Source organism: Tursiops truncatus, chromosome 20, assembly GCF_011762595.2.
Source record: "Tursiops truncatus isolate mTurTru1 chromosome 20, mTurTru1.mat.Y, whole genome shotgun sequence".
NCBI lineage: Eukaryota > Metazoa > Chordata > Mammalia > Artiodactyla > Delphinidae > Tursiops > Tursiops truncatus.
Window position 1 is genome coordinate 1,173,176 of NC_047053.1, and position 18,805 is coordinate 1,191,980.

General features: G+C 64.2%; 2 protein-coding genes across 11 annotated transcripts in view; one reads left to right on the forward strand and one right to left on the reverse strand.

Annotated features, from left to right (window-relative positions):
- The window catches only part of FLII (FLII actin remodeling protein), a 12,563-nt gene extending 2,805 nt beyond the window's left edge, over positions 1-9,758 (reverse strand). Inside the window, exons 1-19 of one of the 6 annotated variants that reach the window (XM_073797056.1) lie at positions 9,626-9,758; positions 7,978-8,088; positions 7,601-7,672; positions 6,196-6,276; positions 5,783-5,868; positions 5,538-5,699; positions 5,297-5,400; positions 4,807-4,982; positions 4,566-4,723; positions 3,687-3,771; positions 3,194-3,248; positions 2,879-3,012; positions 2,529-2,741; positions 2,193-2,372; positions 1,417-1,499; positions 1,226-1,300; positions 930-1,013; positions 647-818; positions 50-154 (exon numbers count right to left, since the gene is read on the reverse strand). In XM_073797056.1, the coding sequence (XP_073653157.1) occupies positions 50-154; positions 647-818; positions 930-1,013; positions 1,226-1,300; positions 1,417-1,499; positions 2,193-2,372; positions 2,529-2,741; positions 2,879-3,012; positions 3,194-3,248; positions 3,687-3,771; positions 4,566-4,723; positions 4,807-4,982; positions 5,297-5,400; positions 5,538-5,699; positions 5,783-5,868; positions 6,196-6,276; positions 7,601-7,672; positions 7,978-8,088; positions 9,626-9,688 (2,199 nt within the window). In that variant the 5' untranslated portion in view covers positions 9,689-9,758. Of the gene's footprint in view, positions 1-49; positions 155-646; positions 819-929; positions 1,014-1,225; positions 1,301-1,416; positions 1,500-2,192; positions 2,373-2,528; positions 2,742-2,878; positions 3,016-3,193; positions 3,342-3,686; positions 3,772-4,565; positions 4,724-4,806; positions 4,983-5,296; positions 5,401-5,537; positions 5,700-5,782; positions 5,869-6,195; positions 6,277-7,600; positions 7,673-7,977; positions 8,089-9,625 lie in introns of all 6 variants that reach the window. The other 5 variants (XM_073797055.1, XM_033848220.2, XM_033848219.2 and 2 more) reach the window with 5 other exon arrangements.
- MIEF2 (mitochondrial elongation factor 2) lies at positions 9,539-18,369 on the forward strand. 5 transcript variants are annotated; one of them, XM_073797067.1, is made up of 5 exons: positions 10,440-10,564; positions 11,691-11,745; positions 12,148-12,305; positions 12,469-12,649; positions 13,085-18,369. In XM_073797067.1, the coding sequence occupies exons 2-5, from the start codon at positions 11,715-11,717 to the stop codon at positions 14,137-14,139; spliced, it is 1,425 nt and encodes a 474-aa protein (XP_073653168.1). In that variant the 5' UTR covers positions 10,440-10,564; positions 11,691-11,714; the 3' UTR covers positions 14,140-18,369. The 5 variants fall into 5 exon arrangements, with proteins under 5 accessions (XP_019778938.1, XP_073653169.1, XP_019778937.1 ...); XM_019923379.3 differs by lacking the exons at positions 10,440-10,564; positions 11,691-11,745 and adding an exon at positions 9,539-9,677; XM_073797068.1 differs by lacking the exon at positions 11,691-11,745 and having other exon boundaries at positions 10,429-10,564; positions 12,022-12,305.
- The last annotated feature ends 436 nt before the right edge of the window (positions 18,370-18,805 follow it).

Consider the following 18,805-nt stretch of genomic DNA (forward strand, 5'->3'; position numbering starts at 1 on the left):
CCAGCAAGAAGGGATCCAGCCCCCACGCCCTCCTCCCCGTGCGTCTCACCAGCCGCATCCCAGGCATCAGTTCCACCCTGGGCCGTATCTTATGTTCCACAGAGAGCTTGTAGTTGATCTGCGGCAGCTCCAGGTAGCCCAGACCCAGGCCCACCTGGCAGGAGCAAGAGGTGGGCTTAACCAGGCTGGGTCTGGGGAACACAAGCCTCGGCCACAACAGCCCCTGCTTCAGGCTGGCCCCTGCGCTCAGGTCCACAGCCTGCTCCTCTCCGGGCCGGCTTCCTCCCTCCACCCCAAGATGCTTTCTAGAAAACCCTATCAGTGGAAGAAGGACTAGTAGACGGTGCCTTCCCTACCCGCCCTCTCCAGGTCCTAACGAGTTTCTCTAACCTGTCCTCTTTCCGCCCACAACACCTACAGCACGAAGGCCAGGTCCCCAGGCCTGGCACCCATGTGCTTCTTGGCCTCCCTCTCCAGCCTCGCCTTCCCGGAAGCACAGAGCCCAACACCAGTGCCCCCCGGCCCCACTCAGAGCCTGCCTCAGACCCGTGCTGAGCTACTCCTTGCCCAGAAGGTGGCACCCTCTCCCCGCCGAGGTCCCGAAGGAGGCCACTGCAGTCAGGCAAGCCCCGCGCCCCCGGTTCACCTTATACAGCTTGGGCTGGGGCGGCCAGAAGTCGTCGGGCACGTGCTGCTTGATCTCGGAGGGCTCCCCGCCCAGCGCCTCCCAGAACTCTGGGGGCTCCTGGCCTTGTACCAGCAGCGAGATCTCCGCCTTCCCTTTGCGTTCGTTCTTGTTAATTTTCTCTGCAAAGAGCCTGAGGGCGGGTGCGAAGCCTTAGTGATGAAGCCCACGCCTCCTCCCTGGGTGACAGTTTTCCTCTGCACGGTACACCCCAGCACATCTGGGCAAGTCACAGTCCTCTTACCTGGCCTTGGTGGTGCCACTCAGCGTGGCCTGGGCCCCCCGCCACACGTAGATGTCCAGCCCTTGGTCCAGCAGGAAAACAAACCTGGACAGGAGGAGTGGGAGGGGCTGCCACTGGCCACGGCAACGACCGCCCCCATGCCTCTGACCCCGCCCCAAATCCCTCCTTGCAGGACCTCCTGCCAAGCTCTGCAGGACACGGGCTGGAAGGCCTCTCTGTCTAGAGCCAAGCCCTGCCCCCCACCGATGGGGAGAAGGTTCGGGGTGAAGCACCCCACCTCACGTCATGGGGCTCACCTTGGGTCCAGGGAGGCCCCCTTAAGAGGCACGGGCTCCAACTTGAGGTTCTTTTTCCCATACACACGGTACATCCTGGGGGCCAGAGCAAGAGTGGCTTGGCGGGGGCACCAAGGGGCAGATCTACCCCAATACCCTCCCCCCATCCTGCCCAGCTGAGTCCAGGTCACTGCCGCCCACACGCCCCTCACCTGGTTACGTAGTGCGTGTCCTCCACAGTGTAGAAGCCACTGGCTGTTCCACCCTCGATGTAGGAAATGTCGTTGTCAAATACCTGCGTTTGGGACATGTGGACTTTCACTGAGCTGGCCCCCCGACCCCCACCCAACACCACCTGTCAGGAGGGGCGGACTTGCGTGTAGCCGCGTCAGATGCTGTGAATCCACGACGATGTTAAAAATACAAGATCTGCGTCTACAGACGTAAACGCACACGGGGTGGTACGACGTACATAACCGTGAACGCGTCTGCTCGTGTCCGGACACAGCATGCTTACACACGCGCGTATCAGGGGACAGGACCGGGCGAGTTTATGGAAGAAGGCAAACTCAGGTGGAAGTACCCACAATCTCGTCTCATCTCGTGTAGGTACCTACATGTAACTAGCTGGCAGGCAGGCCGGCACCTGTCACCAACCCAGCCCCCTGGACTCTGGCCCCGCCTCCTTCGTGGCCGGCCGGTGCGCCACCCTCTGGCAGCTTGTAGTCCCAGCTCCTCATCCCTCCTGGTCTCCTGCACCGCCACCAACCCAGTTTCCAGCTCCCAAACTAGCCTGGTCTCCTTACCCTCACCTGAGCCAGGACTTGCCTCCACTGACCCAGGCTCCCAACTGGTGGCCTCACCTCACTTCCCTGACCTCAGTCCATCCGTCCCCGCCGTCTGCCATCGCGGGGCTCAGCACCTGATACGGTTCAGTCAGCCCCGCCCACCGGCCGTCGGCTCCGGCCCCGCCCCTGCCCCTCCGCACCTGCAGGAACTCGTCGCTCTCCTCGCCCATCTCCTCGCGCACCGTGCGGCACTCGGCGCCCAGGTAGTTGCGCAGGTTGACGGCGTGGATGGCAGAGCACGCCTTCTTGTCAAGTGTGGCCTCCCCGCCGATCCAGTAGTAGATCTCCCAGTTCAGAGACCCGCTGTCATCCAGAAAGGTCTGAAGGCCAGGGCAGTGGCTGGGTCAGCCCCCGCCAGGCTTCTGCTGGGCAGCCTCCCGGGCAGACACCTCGCCGCCCACCCTCCCCCGGAACACGGCTGGGAGCGGGCGGTTCTGAGCCGTCCAGGTCGGGCCTCGCAGCCCCCTGCCCCGCACCTTGAGCACAATGTAGCAGTCGGCCTCGTAGAACCTGCCGTGGAGGGCTTCCCCCACCAGCACGGGCACGAAGTTCTCCATCTGCCAGATGGTCAGGCCAGGCAGCTGGCCCACGTCCTCCGTGAAGAACTCGGAGTAGTCGAGGCGCGGCTTCTCCAGGCCCTGGTCCCAGCGCCGCACCTTGCCCCCAGGTGCTCCAGAGTCCATGCTCTCCTGGGATCACAGGCACGACGCTGGCTTGACTGCGCAGCCCCCCGCGCTGGCCCGCCTGCGACCCAGCTCAGGGCCCCCTCTCCCGCTGGGCCCGGGGCCGCACTGCTGAGCAGAGCCTGAGCCCCGGCCCGGCTTACCTCCTGCTTCTTGTTCTTCTCCTGGGCCACGTCCGACATGCCCTTCAGCACCTGCTTGGCCTGGTCATCCTGGGCCGAGTCCTTGCGCCTCCGCAGCCGCATCTTGCGAGCCAGGGGGTCCTTGGGCCCACTCCCTGCTGAGGGGAGGGGTACACAGCTGACCTGGCTGCCCCCTACCCCGCCTGGGGCGTCCAGCCAACCAGGGGCCAACCCCACGCCCCGCATCCAGAAAGCGTGTCCCACCCAATTTACAGACGGGTAAGCTGAGGCCCAGGGAGGAGCCCCCACTGCCAGGCCAGACCTTCCCCTGCTCACCAGCCGCCGCCGCGGCCACCGTGGCAGGGGAGGCTCCCGCCAGCCGCAGCTGGTTCTGCAGCGAGAAGTCAATGTTGTACCACTCGGCGGTGCGGTCAGCGGGCTTGGGGGGCATGACCAGGCTGGGGTTCTCCCGCACGTCCAGGACCTGCCTCGTGGGGCGAGCGGAGCCGGCGCTGAGCCCGAGTTCTACCTCACGGCCACCCCAAAGCCCTGCTCTTTGCAACCCCCGGGGCCAAAGGGCTCAGGTTCTCATCCTGCAGCCACCCTCACGGGCTTGGGCTTTCCCGTCTGTGAAGTGTGACCTCGCAGACTGGCTGGTTATGAGGCTTAAGTGATGATGTCGAGTGTGATGTGGACACAGGACGTGGGTCACCCCCTCCTCACCCTGGCACCAGCCACCCCTCCAGGAGCCCTTTGCTCAGTCTTCTCTGGGGGTCTGTCCGCACCTCTCCCGTTCCTCCCTTCCCCCAGTACCAGCTGCCTGCCCAACCTCGATCTCCGTCAGGAAGTGGATGGCCTCCGGGAGGGTCACCAGGCGATTCTTGTTCAGGACCAGCTTCCTCAGCTTCGTGCACCTGTGACGACATAGCTGGGCCTCAGGGGGGTGACAGACGGGGAGCCGGGGGCCTTCCAATCCTGGGTTGGGGAGGCAATAGGGCCAGAGAGACTAAGCAGGCCAGCTAGTTAGGAAACCAGCCAACTTGAAGGTGCCGGCAAACACGGGAGGGGCCGGGGTCTCCTCATGGCTAAGTGACCAGGAGGGTCTTTCTGCAGCTTCTACAGGGCAGCACCTTCCAAAGGGGCCTTCCGAGAACTAAAGACCCCTGGGTGTGAACAAGAGGGCATCAAAAAACACGTTCTGGGGCTTCCCTGGTGGCGCAGTAGTTGAGAGTCCGCCTGCCAATGCAGGGGACGCGGGTTCGTGCCCCGCTCCGAGAAGATCCCACATGCCGCGGAGCGGCTGGGCCCGTGAGCCATGGCTGCTGAGCCTGCGCGTCCAGAGCCTGTGCTCCGCAACGGGAGAGGCCACAGCAGTGAGGGGCCCGCGTACCGCAAAACAAACAAAGAAAAAAAAAAAAACACATTCTGCCCTCAAATTAACCCAGAAGCTGCCGAAGGCCCCCCGTCCTCAGTGCCGGGGACAATGCTGGTGGGCGCTATGGCCTCTTGGAGGGGACGGAAGCAGCACTGTGTCCCAAATGCAGGTGGCGGTGGAGCCCTTCTGGCCGCATCCCTATCGCGTCCCCCCCGAGGCTGCTCTGGGGGCTGCACCCGCAAAGCCAACGCAAACCCTCCCGTCTCCCACGCCGCCCGAAGCCCACAGGGGCAGGTGGGGGGGCCGCGTGCCCCGCCCAGCCCCGCCCGGCACCTGCAGAGGCTCTCGGGGATCAGCTCCAGGCTGTTGTCGGCAGCCGCGAACTCTTCCAGGCTGGACAGCTTGCCAATGCCCGAGGGCAGCCCGTCGAAGTCCAGCTTGTTGGAGTTCAGGTACAGCCTCTTCAGCTTGGCCAGCTTGCAGATGGCCGACTAGAGGCAGCACGGGCAGGGGCGGGTCAGGGCCGGGCGCGGGGCGGCCGGCAGCCTCCCGCCCTCCCTGGGCCCCAACGCACGGGCAGTGAGGTCAGCTGGTTGCGGGACAGGTTCAAGGTCTCCACGTGCACCCACTGGTCGATGCAGAGGGACAATTCCGTGATCTGGTTGCTGCTGAGGTTCAGGCGCCGCAGGCTGGGGAGGGTGTACAGGCACTCGGGCACCCGCGTCAGGTCGTTGCAGGACAGGTCCACATCTGGGCGAGGGGTGGGCGCGTCAGTCGGGGCCCCTGCGGTGGGCTCCAGGGGCGGCAGGCCTGTGTGAACCCCGGCTCCCCCTCCTGGCTCTGTGGCCTCAGGTACAAGGCCTCACCTCCTGGTTTCTCAGAGAAGGGGGTCTACGCACAAAGCCTACGCGTAACTTGGTGTTACTCCCAGTCATCACGGTGACAACGGAAGGAGATGTGACAGAACCGCACCCCCTTCCCCCTAGAGACGCTCACTGAAGCAGGGTACCATCCCCTCCTCTGTGATAAAGCGAGGGGCTGAGGAGTCCCCAGGGACTGCCAACCTGCGAGGTGGCTCAGGCCCTCCAGGCTGGTGGGCAGGTTGCCCTGGGTGCGCTGTGTGTTCCTCAGGTGCAAGGTCTGCAGGGCCGTCATGGCCGGGAGCTGCCTGTGGGGAGACGCGGCGTTCAGGCCGGGGGCTGGGGCCCGGGGCTGAGCGGGCCCGCGGCACGAGGCCGACGGTGGCCGGGACGCGACCCCCAGCAAGGCCGGGGCCCTGGTCGGGAGGGCCAGGTGGGCGCCCACCGGAGCTGGGCGTGCAGCAGTGGGTTCCCGTTGAGCACGAGCGTCTGCAGGTGCACGAGGCGGCGCATCTGGGGGGGCAGGCTCTCCAGGCGGTTCTCGCTGAGGTCCAGGAACAGCAGGTCGGTGAGGCTGATGAAGAGCTGGCTGGGGACGGCGTCGATGCTGCGGGCGGAGGGCTGCCGGGTCAGGGCCGCACTCCCACCTCCAGGACCGGCCCCGGACCGCCCAGCCCACCCGCTACGCACCTGTTGTGGCTGAGGTTCAGCACCAGCATGTTCTTGGCGTTCTCCAGCTCGCGAGGGCACTCCGTCAGCTGGTTGTGGCTCAAGTCCTGGGCGGAGGGGCGAGGCCGGGTCAGGGGCGTCAGGGCTGGTCCCACCCTGCCAGGCCTCCGCCGGGCTCGAGGGTCAGGACAGGCACTGAGAGGGGAGCAGAGGAGGGGGCTTCAGGGCAGAGAGAGACAGTGCGACCCCGGGCGGAAGGAGGCCTAGGTTAGGGATCTGACTCCATAAGCGACCTTGGACAAGGCACCGCCCTCTATAAATGTCAGGTGTCTGTGTCTGTAGAAGAGGATCACCACGGCCCCAGGGTCCAGCGTAGTGGGTGGGCACTGAATGGTGGGGCTGGCACAAGGGCCAGGTGGCAGATAACCACTGACCAGAACCGAGAGGTCATCCAGCTTGAAGATATCATCGGGGACTCCGGAATTCTTCAGGCTGTTGGCTCGAGCCACGATGGCCTGGGGATACACCATGAGAATCTGTGACTCCTAGCTTCCACCCCCCAGGAGAAACAGGGATCGGGGGAGACACCACCTCCAGAAGTCCACCAAGGCCAGGTCTGAGTGCTCTCCCACTCTGGCTTTTACTCATAATCTACTTGGCAAGCCTTTTCTAGACTACCAATGAGCTCCTATTTATACCTCAAAACCCAACTCAAATGTGCCCCAGAGCCCAGCACATGGAATCTCAGGGAACCTTTCCTGATGGAATAATCCCTCTTTCTCCCAACCCCAAAGGGCAAGACAGGGATAGAGCTCTGAGTCAGAGCTTCTAGTAAAGAAGAAGGTTGAACCAAAGACAGGTCAGGGCTTCCCTGGTGGTGCAGTGGTTGAGAGTCTGCCTGCCGATGCAGGGGACATGGGTTCGTGCCCCGGTCCGGGAAGATCCCACATGCCGCGGAGCGGCTGGGCCCGTGAGCCATGGCCGCTGGGCCTGCGCATCCGGAGCCTGTGCTCCACAACGGGAGAGGCCACAACAGTGAGAGGCCCGCGTACCGCAAAAAAAAAAAAAAGAAAAAACAAAACAAAAAAAAAGGTCAGAGCGCAGACTCAAAGCAAGTCCGTTTTCTCTCCCCTTAGGGCTGAAACTTGCTCACGCTTCCAAAGTGCAGGAAGTTAGTGCAGGATGGCTGGTGGGGAGGGGACAGGCCAGGTGATGGCAGCATGACTGCAAGTGACAAAAACGCTAACAAGAGCCACCGCTGCTGCTCCCTCAGCCCCAGCGTCTGTGTGGCGCCACCGTGTTGCTTCATGGCGGTCACTGCTGGACCATCTCGGGAAGTGGAAGGAACTCGTCCAAGGTCATGCGGCTGGGAAGTGGCAGAGCTCAGATTTAAACTCGAGTCCAGACACTGTGCCCTTAACATCTCAGGGCTCCGACCTTGGATGGGAATAACCCTCGACGAGACCTGAGGGTCTGGGATGGGGGCTCCAAGGAGAGCAGAGGCCCAAGTGAACTGCCCCGCCCACCTGCCCTCCTGGACAAGCCCCACCCTACCCCGGCTCTACCACTGCAGCTGTGCGACCTGCCTCCGTGGCCAAGTGTCCTCATCTGTGAACTTGGAGGAGGTGAAGATCACATAAAAAGCTCTCATGAATCAGCTGGAACAGCGCTCAGCTGCTCACAACTGCTATAATACTTGTTACTCAAACGGGGTGGCATTTGGGGTTTTTCAGCGCTTCCCCCACGGTCACTCGACACGGCATTACCGCATGCTCTCCCCCCAGAGTGCGGGTGCAGAGAGGTGCTGGCCCGAGGTCTGCGGCCTGGGGCGGCACTCACCCGCAGCGACGGCAGGCTGGACAGCTCCCCGTGGAGCGTGGTCAGGTTGTTGTGACTCACCGACAGGTGCTCCTGGGCAGGGACGGGGAGAAGGGCTCAGCAGGGTGGTGGGGCATCCACGGAGCCCCCATCTACCACCACAACGCTGCCCCATCCAGGGGCCCTCAGCTACAGAGGCCCAGTCCATTTCTGCAACTTCCCTCCCTCACAGACCCAGACTCTTCTTGCACACCTGCCGGGATGGGGTACTCACTCCCTCTCCACCAGTTTTGCTGCGGTCAACATCCTCCTCTGTGATGTCTGTGTTCTGTGCAGTTTCTCCCCACCTGGCCAGCCCCATCCACAGCGACCCTCCCTGCCTGCCCAGAGCCTCTTACCAGCTTCTGCAGGGCGGCCAACTCCTCCGGCAGGTAGCAGAGGCCGGTGCGGTTTAGCTTCAGCCATCGCAGACTAGTCATGGCCTTGACATTCTCAGGGAAGTAGCCACCCTGAGGAGTATGTCGTGGTAAGGCTGGTCTGGGACAGGGTACCCTTGTTCTATCGCCCAGTGGCCCCCACTGCCCACGGAAGCCTTTGAGAGCAACAGTCACCTCTCACTAGCTGTGTGACCCTGGACAAGTCACTCTGCCACTCTATGCCTCAATTTCCTCGCCCATAGAATAGAACTAATAAAACCCCCTGATGACAAAAGCATCATAAGGAACGACTAATGGTCAGGACGGCTGCTTTTCTAGAATCTGTCTCTCTTGCTGTGTTCTCGGCCCCAAAAAACCTTATTCCAGGTGCCACCCGCACACCTAGCTGTGTGGTTACATCAGCCAAATGCTTCTGCCTGGCATCAGCGTATGGCCACTAGTAGCAAGGTCGACTCCCCTTGTAAGGTCCCAGCGCCCCACCCTGCACAGGCACAGCCTTACTCGTTAGTTCATTCAGCCCTTTGTTCCCCATATTCAAACGCCCACCTCAGGAGCCCCCGCCCTTGTGGCCAGGAGCCTGGGCAGCAAGGGCCTTCAGCGCCCCTGGCTGGCGTCCCCTTCCCCCTCCGGGCACATTCCCAGCAGGTGACTCAGACTCTCCCAGTCTGGAGAGGACACACGGGGACTCCAGATGAGCATGGTTGGGATGGGGGCAGAGAGAAGTGGCCACCTGTGCCTGGGGTCAAGTGCGCACACGTGGGTTAAACGCAGGAAGGCGGCCTGTCTCCTCGGCCCTGGCCCAACCCCCGACCCCAGCTACAGCTGGGGCCGCGGGACGCTGCCGACCCAGGCTCACGCTACACTGCCCCCAGCCTGAGCCTGCCCACACCACACCCTGCAGCCTGGACCATCATCCAGGAGCCAGGCCAACTCTCGGGGCCTCGTCTCTGGTCACCAGCCCTAACCCTGCCAGTCTCATTCTCGGGCCTCCAGAACCACTGTGCCCCCCAGTCCCCCCACTGGCTGGAGGGCTGGGCTCGGGTTCCTGGTGGCCCGGGTCAATCAGTCCAGCAGCTGCTCAGACAACTGCTACCCAAGCCCTCGCCCAGCTGCTCGACACAAACCTCTCCACAGCAACTAACCCCTGCCTCCAGAGGACTAGTTTTAAGCCCCTTCACCGGACGAGAAAACGAGGCTCGAGGAGGGGAAGTGACTTGCCCAAGGCCACACAAGATGGGGGTAGCAGGCGGGGGCAGGGCAGAGCCGGCGGCGCGGCCGTGAGTCAGGGCCCGGCTTGGGCGTGTGACGTCACAGGGGAGGGGAGGGAGGACTGGGGAGGCGGGAGCAAGAGCTCCGACCCGGGCCACCAGCTGGTCGGGCGGGGCCAGGCGCCAGGCAGGGGCCCGGTGGGGGTTCCCCACGCACCCCGAAGCGGCTCCGAGACCCCGCGTGCGCCCGCCCGGCCCGCCCTGGGTCTCCTTCGCGGGCGCCAGACGGAGACCTAGGGGTGTCGGTTCGGGGCGGGGCCCGGGCGAGCCCGTCCGCGGTCCCGGGCGCGTAGAAAGCGGATGGGCGGGTTGGGGGGCCCGTCCGCCGTCCCGAAGCTCACCTTGAAGTCGTTGCCGCTGAGATCTACGCCGCGCACGAACGGCAACACCCCGGTAGCCTCCATGGCGGCGCTCGGCTGCTGGGAGCGGGGAGCGGGATGCCGGCGGGGCGGGGCGCACGGGGCGGGGAGCGCGGAGCCGGCGGGGCGGGGAGCGCGCTGGCCCCACCCCTCAGTCCGCCGCTGCCCAGCCCTAAGTTCCGGACGCGCCCGGGGCCAGCCTTTGGGGCGCGGGGACTCGAAGAGTACGGCGCGCCTGTGCCCCGCAGGGCCTTCTCGGCCCGCGGCTCTGTCCCCTTAGCTGGCCGGCGCCCAGGACCCCGGTGGTTCGGGCCCAGGCTCGGGCGCGCGGGGGAAGCAGGAACAGGACGCCCGGGTCCTCGTTCCGAGCCTCGGGCCTCCTTCCGGGAGACGCTCGCTTGGGGGAAGCGCCCGCGCTCCTCGGCGTCCCCGCTCGGAGGCGACCCCCGGGTGCGCGGTTACGTGCCCGCTCGCCCCCCGAGGGAGGCGTCCCCGGGCCGGCACATGGCGGCCCCAGTAGGTGACAGGGCTAGTGTTCCCTTCACGGGAGAGGCGGCTGCAGACCACAGTGACCAAGGGCTCCGCTGGGTGCGTGCCCGGCGCGGAAAAGGCTCGCGTCTCTCCTAGCCGCGGCCGGGATCGCTGCCTTGCTTCTTTAAGACGGAGCGCGCCGGGGAGCTCCGCCCCGAGGAGCGCGCGGCCGCCATTGGCCGAGGCGGCCTCAGGGTGGCACGTGGGCGCGGACCTCGAGCGCTCCGATTGGAGCCGAGGCCTGCCCGTCTGCGAGCGCCGGGCTCTCGGCCGAACCCGGCCTCGGCGTTCGGCTCCTAGGTCCTCCACGTTCCATTCCTAGGTGGGCCAGTGGCGCGGCCCAAGCGGCCCCCTGCGTACCCCGGCTGGGGCGGCGAAGCAGCGACGCAGGTACGGCCGGGGCACGGGGCGTGGCCTCCGCCAGCCGCGCGGTCCCTGCCAGAAAAGGGGGCACCGGCGAAGAGCCGGGGCCGGGCAGAGGTCGAGTCCCGTCCTGGGTCCCTCCCGGGTCCATCCCGGCGTTCCCAGGGCCGCGGTGACCCTCGCGGCCGGGGCTTGGAGGAGGGGCCGCCCGGCCTCGCCCTCTCCCCTTCCTGGTTGGGGTCTGCGCGACCCAGCTCAGGCAGGCAGGGTGTTTGAGCGCTTTACAGCTTGGAGGCGGGTGGCAGTACTGATCCCTGACGAGGAAGCCGCCGCGGGGCCACGCTGGGTCACCCCCCGGCCTTCTTGCCTATTTTTAGCTTGGGAGCCGGGTGGGGCGGGGTGCGGGGCTGCCGGCCCCACCTGGCAACCGAGCCCGGGCACCCGCCGCGAGCAGGGCGACAGAAGTCCTTGGGGTTGAGTTGGTTCTGAGCTCAGGGTCATCTGTTCGGGCGTCCTCAGCGAGACAGTCCTTTTTGGCCATCTGATTGGTCCCCTGGGCTTGTCCCCTGGTCACACCTCCTCAGTGCTTGGGACCTGAGGGCAGGTCCCCTGTAAGAATCTGAAGCTGGGGCTTAGCGCACTGGCCTGGCAGAGGTACCTGCCTTCCCAGCCCCACACTGGGGCTCCTCACGTTGGACCTTTCCTCACCCCACCTGCTCCATCTTACAGATGAGCAAACCTCATCTGGGGCATTCCGGCCCTCAGCTTACCTTCTGTTGCCTGGGCTCCCAGCAGCCGAGGTCGGCTTCCCACCCACCATTGTCCCAAGTACGAGAGGCAAGAGGCCCCTGTCCAGGGCACTGGGCGAGCCCTGTTTGTGGTCTTGAGTTACCCTGCTGCAGCGGGGCCTTCAACACTGTCTGGCAATACCTGTTGACAGGAAGCTCCTGCCCGCAGGGCAGCCTGGGCCATCTCACTTGTCCTGCTCTCTGACCTGGTAGCATTGTCTCTGGGGGCTGCCTTGCTGAGATTTGGGGGGCAACTGGCCCCCTGAGCTTCACTGAGGTCCCCCCAAGGCCTGAGTGGCTGTCCGGGGCAGGCTGCCTGGGACCTCAAGCCGTGGTCTTCTCTGGGCCTTGGTTTCCTCCTGCAGTGCCAGCCCTGGTTAGGAACCAAGATGAGGCCGCTCCTAGGACCTGGCCATAGGGGTGGGTAAGAGTCCAGAGGTTTTGTGGGTCTGAGTCCCCAGCACTCGCTGTGTGGGCCAGCAGCCCATTTCCTTGTAGAATGGGGGTGGTGTCGATAAGATCCACCTCACGGTCTTTCGCGACGTCGGGGGGCCTGGAGGGTGGGATGGGGGAGATCGTCCCCTTCCTCTGACCTGCCGTGGGCCTTGGGGCCTTGAGCCCCCCTGTCTGGGGGGGGTTGTTTGCAGCTGCCAGTCTCCTCCCAAGAAACTCTGCAAGTGGCCCCTTTCTCCTCAGAAATTCTCAGGAAGGCCCCTTGAGGGCTCGCCTCAGTGATCCCAGCGTGATGGCAGCCAGAGCACCTGCCCTGCTGCCAGGCTGGCCCCCTCGCTGAGCAGTCCCCGCACCCTGGCTCCCTCACAGGCACGCTGACCATGGCGGAGTTCTCCCAGAATCGGGGCAAGCGGCGTGACAGCGAGGTGCTGGGCGGTGCTGTGGACTTCCTTCTGGCCAACGCGCGCCTGGTTCTGGGGGTGGGCGGAGCTGCTGTGCTGGGCATTGCCACCCTGGCTGTGAAGCGGGTAAGGCTGGGCTGGCCCGGTGACCCCGGGGCTCCCAGAGCGGGGCGGCGATGGTGGGACTGCCCGAGGCCGCACCTGCCTCTACCCCACCAGCCTGGCTTTGCCCTCGGCTCTGCCGTTCCTGCCCGGGCTTCAGCTGTCTCCTCTGTCACTCTGCCTGCAGCTCATCGACAGGGCCACCAGCCCTCGGGATGAGGATGATGCCAAGCGGGACTCCACGTGCCTGGAGGACAGCTGGCAGGAGCTGAGCCTGCTCAAGGCCACACCACGCCTCCAGCCCCAGCCGCGGCCCGCAGCCCTCAGCCAGCCCGTGCCACCCCCGGCCCCCTCACCCTCAGCCCCAGGTGAGTGGCACTCCTTCCTGTCTGACCTGGGTGGGTCTCCTTTTGGTGGTCAGGTTCAGGAGATGCAGCCAGGCCCTGCCCCTGACTGACCGTGTGACCCATTTGGGTCCCTCTTCCCCCAGGGCCACGGGCTCCCTGAGTGTTCAATGACGCATTTGTCTGTCCTTCCCCCTCCTGGGAGGTGCCGAGGCTCCAGCCACCAGAACGCGTGGACCGTGCGGGGTGGCACTGGAGCAAGGTGGCAGCATTAGGACGGCGGGGCCCTCAGGTGGGGGCCAGTTTCCCACCCTGCGTGGAGCCGTCTCGGCCTCAGGGCGTAGGACGATGAGAACCCGTCATCAAGTGCTCGCTGTGCGTGAGGACCTGAGCTTGGTGCTTTCTCAGGTGGTCACGTTACAGTGCCTCTGACACGACCCCCGGCCCTTCACTCTACAGAGGGGCCCGCAGATGCAGATCCCCCGACGTCGCCTCAGCCCTGCTCCCCAGCGCCGTCGGTGTGCCTGACGTTCCAGGAGAAGCTGCTGGCGTTCGAGCGGGACCACGTGACCATGCCGGTGGCCCATGTGGCTCTGGCCAAGCAGCTGGCCGGCGACATTGCCCTGGAGCTGCAGGCCTACCTGCGGAACAAGTTCCCAGAACTGCCCTTCGGGGCACTCGTGCCTGGCGGGCCGCTCTACGACGGGCTACAGGCGGGGGCCGCCGACCCCGTGCGTCTCCTGGTGCCCCTGGTGCTGGAGCCTGGCCTGTGGAGCCTGGTGCCTGGCGTGGACACCGTAGCCCAGGACCCTCGCTGCTGGGCCGTGCGCAGGACTCAGCTGGAGTTCCACCCCCGCGGGAGCAGCCCCTGGGACCGCTTCCTGGTGGGCGGCTACCTCTCCCCCCGGGTCCTGCTGGAGCTGCTCCGCAAGGCCCTGACCGCCTCCGTCAACTGGCCAGCCATCGGCAGCCTCCTCGGGTGCCTGATCCGGCCGCGCGTGGCCTCGGAGGAACTGCTGCTCGAGGTGCAGCACGAGTGTCTGGAGCTCCCCGTGGCTGTGCTCCTGTCCACTGCCGGCGCCCAGGCCGGAGACCTCCTGCTGGCCTGGCCCCTGGAGGGGCTGGCCGGCAACCTCTGGCTACAGGACTGGTACCCAGCAGAGGCCGCCCAGCTGCGGGCCCTGGATGAGCGCGACGCCGGGACCCGCCGGCGGCTGCTGCTGTTGCTCTGCGGCGTCTGTCGTGGCCACCCGGCACTGGGGCGGCTGGGCCGCGGCCCCCTGACCCAGGTAGTTCTGCACCTGGGCGAGCAGGAAGCGGACTGGGCTGAGGAGGCCCTGGCGGAGCACTTCCTGCAGGCCCTGGAGCTGCTCGTCGGCAGCCTGGAGCAGGCCAGCCTGCCCTGCCACTTCAGCCGTGGCGTGAATCTCCTGGACGGCCTGCGGGAAGAGGACATCGACGACATGGGCTGTGCGCTGTACTGGGGCCTGCGGGCCCCCGAGAGGCTGCTCTAGAGGCTCGGGCCCAGGCGGACGCCTCCCTCCAGGGCGTCGAGAGCACCCTGCCCTTGCTTTTACCCCGAACGGGTCAGCGCGAGCTTGGGCGGCCCGCACTCGCACTCACCCCTCGGCCTCAGGGCCGATCCCAGGGCCTCGGCCCGCGGTAGCCACAGCGAGTCCCGGGCAGGGGTAAGGTTGCCTCTGTTTTTCTGTCCCAAGGGTGAGTCACGCTTCCCTCGGGTGCAGGCTCCTCCAGGCTGCTGGTGCTGGGCGGTGGGCACGGCCTGTGGTCCCCCAGGAGCCGGAGTCGCCTGGAACCCTCGGGATGCAGCTTTTGGCTGGCTGACAGGCTGGCGTTTTCCATGCTGTGTGTCTGGTTTGCTCTCTAACGTGGGCCAGCGGGGGCTCACCTGGGGGAAGGCCCTTCTCCAGCTGGGGGAGCTGAGGGTGTGTGTGCTGCCCACCTGGCCCGGAGCTGAGGGTGTCCCCTGGCTGCTGCTGGGCCCAGCCCCCGCGGTGTTGGCACCAGCCGCACTCGCTGACTGCACTCTCCCTGAAGCTGGCTGGGTCGGGGGGGAGGTTGTCTGCCTCCCCTCCCAGGTGTCTCTCCTCGCTCTGGTATCCTTTCTGATGAAGCAAAGCTATGCCTCAAGAACTGTGAACTAGAATAAAAAGGAAAACTTCAAACGTCCACGGGACTCATGTTGGGCTCTTACATGCAACCACTTGAGGTTCTGTAAAGTTGACCAGAGGAGCTTGGGATCAGCCTGGAGGCGATAGATTGAATTAGAAAAGTTGGTTACGTGGGGGGAGGATGTTACAGGATCCCTAGAGCGATGTCTTGCTTTAGTAATGGAACCAGCTGGCTAGGGTTCTGTTTTTTCTCCAAAGCCTGCCCCCTGGAGCCCACTGTGCTTTCCGGGACGGGCGGGGCTGCCACACAGCCCTTCGGCCAGCACTGTGAGTGTGCAGAGAAACGTGGCCCCAGAAGTGGAGGGCAGGACCCCGCGTCTCGGTGTCCCCATAGGAGCCATGGCCATGGCTAACTTCCTGTCACCACACATGGCAGACGAGGCCGGAGAGGGCTTGGGGCCACGTGTGCTGGTGGTGAGGCCACCGCAGCTGTGCCAGGCCTGTGCTGCTTCTCCTTCCCATCCCGTGTGTGTCCCCCTTCCAACTGGGATTAGGGACAAGAAGTGGGGACAGGCTCGGAGGCCTCCCTTGGTTGAGGGCCAGCACGGGCCAGAGGAGGTGCTAGTGTGTACCTCTGGGTGCAGGGCCATGCCTCGTGGGTGCTCACACAGTCTCGGTCTCCGAGCACAGAGGGTCACAGGGCAGGAGACTGGCTTCCCCGAGGGCCGTTAGGTCACTTGACTCAGGAGCTCCCTGGCCTGAGTGCTCTCAGCGGTGAGCAGCTGTGATGGCAGCGGAGGGTCAGCAAGGGGGCAGGCTGGAGGCGGGGCGGCCTTGGCCCCCTCCCCTATAAAACAGGGGTTCCAGAGTACCTGCTTCACAGGCAGCAGCGGGAGCGTTAACCCAGCACAAAGCGAGGCACCCCCGACCCAGAGGTCCTGGACACAAGGTCCAGCATCACTGAGCCCGAGCGCGCCAGGACTCCGCTGCAGGCCTGTGTCCAACCAAGGTTGGGGGTCTTGGGCGCCGATGGGTGAAGGGCTGGCCAGGCGTGGCTGGGGAGCAGTCGGGACGCAAGTGGGGTCAAGGCCCCTCTCAGACGACCCGATCACACTCGCGGGCCCTCTGGCGGCCTCCTGCTTCAGGTAGGTCTCCGTTTCCCCTCATACCATGATTTCAGTAAGAAAAACCCAGAATTAACCAAAGAGGAGAAACGAGGTGCTCGGGGCGACGTCCCCTGTCCAAGGCCAGCATCTGGCACGCAGTCGTGCTGGGGCCTCCACGGTGGCCGCTACCCAGCTTCACTCTCGCCCCTTTAATGAGGGCGGTTCTGACCTGGGAGTTGCAGACCCTTCAGCTGAACTGGGCAGTCCTCGTCCCTGGCTTTACCAAGTGACCCGAAGCCAGGAGCACGGCGGTGATTCCACCTGCCAGAGTGAACAGACGGCCGGTGCAGGTGGGAAGAGTAGCGCAAAAGGGCAAACAGACACTGACCTACAGCTTCACCATCTACACCCGTTACAAGGCAGCTCAGCAACGAGTCATTCCGCGCACGAGACGCACCCTTTCTGGGTGAGCAGGAATGAGCAGGACCCCTCGGGACCACTGCGGCCAGTCCATCAACTGGGCACCACTCGTGCCCCAGAGCTGACCCAGCCAGTGGTATCAGGCCGCGCTATTACTAAGCAGAAAAAGCACTGACGAAAGTCTGCACAGGAACATTCTCGCTGAGGACTGCAGGCGAAGTGGGCGCACCGTGCTCAGGTCCCCAGAGGTCTCGCCAAACCTCCTGGCGGTGTTGCAGTCAGCAAGCCAAGCCGGAAAACCACCCCCAAGGCCCGGGGGGCCCTGACGGGCGGGGCTGGAGCTGGACGGGAGAGGGAAGCTCTCAGCCCTAATCCAGGGCCCCTGCCCCACCTCTGTCCCGTCCCCTCCAAGACAGCGGCCTTCAGCCTGGTTTAAGTCACGTGTGTCTGATGCATTTGCATTCTTTTGTTTTTGACCACGCTGCGCAGCATGTGGGATCTCAGCTCCCGGACCAGGGATGAAGCCCACACCCCCTGCGTTGGAAGCAGAGTCTTAACCACTGCACCACCACGGAAGTCCCCGCGTTTGCATTTTAAAGTACATTTTTCTTTTGTAGTCAGAAAAAATAATCTTGTAAAAAACCCCAGTAACGTTACAGTTTGGTGGCACTTAGTTTACTGAGGACAGACGCTGAGGCTGTGGGGACAACACCCAAGGCCAGCGCGGGGCACCCGGGACGCTGCTCTGGGTCCTCTTGGCACTGCCGCCCGTTTCCTGAGACAGCAGTTCAGCTCGCGGGGGCCTCAGGCTCACTTGCCTGTGTGACTTCACAGCGAAACTTTCCAGGCCGACCCCGCACCCCCGCCCAGCGTGAACGCTGCTGGTGTAGCAGGGACGGTGCACCCCTGCCCCCTGCGGAGCCGGCCCCTCCCGCCTGCAGGCTGGACACGGCATAGGACCCCCTAATCTGCGGTCCTGGAGGGAAAGGCGGCTGATCCACCCCGGGGGCAGTGGGTCCTCCACCCAGCATCCTGAGAGGAAAACCCCCTCACAGCTTCCGTCACTGTAACCAGGACGACGGCAACCCTCACCCCCAGAGAGGCCACCAGGCTCGGCAAAGGCACAGCCCAGGAGCACAGCAGGACCCCAGTTCCACCCGGCAGCTCTGGTCCTCGTGTGCACAGGAGCACCCTGCGGAAAGACTAAAATCCACAGATGCGTTCAGCATCGTTCGACTCAACAACAAAAGCACAAACACTGAAAAATGGGCAAAGGACTTGAAAAGGCATTTCTGCGAAGATACGTGAAAGGCCACGTGAGCACTGAAAGGATGCTCGACTTCAGTGGTCATTAGGAAGATGCAAGTCAGAGCCACGAGACACCACCTCAGGCCCACGAGGATGGCCACAATTAAAAGAAAAAAAGGGGGGGGGCTTCCCTGGTGGTGCAGTGGTTGAGAATCTGCCTGCTAACGCAGGGGACACAGGTTCGAGCCCTGGTCTGGGAAGATCCCACATGCCGCGGAGCAACTAAGCCCGTGCGCCACAACTACTGAGCCTGCGCTCTGGAGCCCGCGAGTTACAACTACTGGAACCCGCACACCTAGAGTCCGTGCTCTGCAACAAGAGAAGCCACCACGAAGAGCAGCCCGCGCACCGCAACAAAGAGTAGCCCCCGCTCACCACAGCTAGAAAAAGCCCGCGCGCAGGAACAAAGACCCAACGCAGCCAAAAATAAAATAAACAAATTTATAAAAAAAAAAAGGAAAAGGGGGAAATAAGCACTAGCAAGGATGCGGAGAAATAGGAACCCTCGTACGTTGCTGGTGAGAATGTAAAATGGTGCAGCTGTTGTGGTTCTTCAAAAAATTAAACATAGAATTTCACGACCCAGCAACTCCACTCCTAGGTGTAGATCTGAAAAGAATATAGAACAGGCGTTCAAATACTTGTACGTGAAGGTTTACAGCCACACTGCTCACAACGGGGCCCATGCACACAGCGGACTAGTTCAGCTGTAAAAAGGCACAGAACACCGACACGCAACCACAGGGGCGACCCTGGAAGACACGCCACTCAGAGAAAAGCAGACACACGGCCCATGTGCTGCACGGTTCCATCTATGTGAAATGTCCGGCACACGTAAAACCACAAAGTAGACTGGGCTGCGGGGCCGACCCACACCCACCGTCCGGATGCTCCACGGGCGACTGCGGGCATCCCGCCCCCCAGCCAGGGCACAAGGACTGGTCTGAGTGAAGGGTTTGGGGCTGGGAGTCCCAAGACCTGAGGACAGTTCATTTCTCCACTAGCAGGGTGACGCTGGCAGCCTGTCCTCCAGCTCGCTGTCTAAACCACGGAGTGAAGCCGACCTGCTTCTGCTCGGCTCCCAAGGCTCTCGGGAGGCGGGCGAGGCGCACAGAGACCTCTGCAGGGTGTGGAGACGGGAAGCGTCGGAGTCTTGCACCGGCGGCTCTTCTCTGCCCCAGAGGACAGCGGTGCGGCCGGGGGAGGCCACTGGG

Bases quoted from the DNA above. Each gene is read 5' to 3' on its own strand.
- MIEF2 (XM_073797067.1), top strand. From the start codon at position 11,715: ATGAGGCCGCTCCTAGGACCTGGCCATAGGG. The intron at 11,746-12,147 runs GTGGGTAAGAGT...GCTCCCTCACAG, and splicing joins CCTAGGACCTGGCCATAGGG to GCACGCTGACCATGGCGGAG. The intron at 12,650-13,084 runs GTGAGTGGCACT...TTCACTCTACAG, and splicing joins CCCCTCACCCTCAGCCCCAG to AGGGGCCCGCAGATGCAGAT.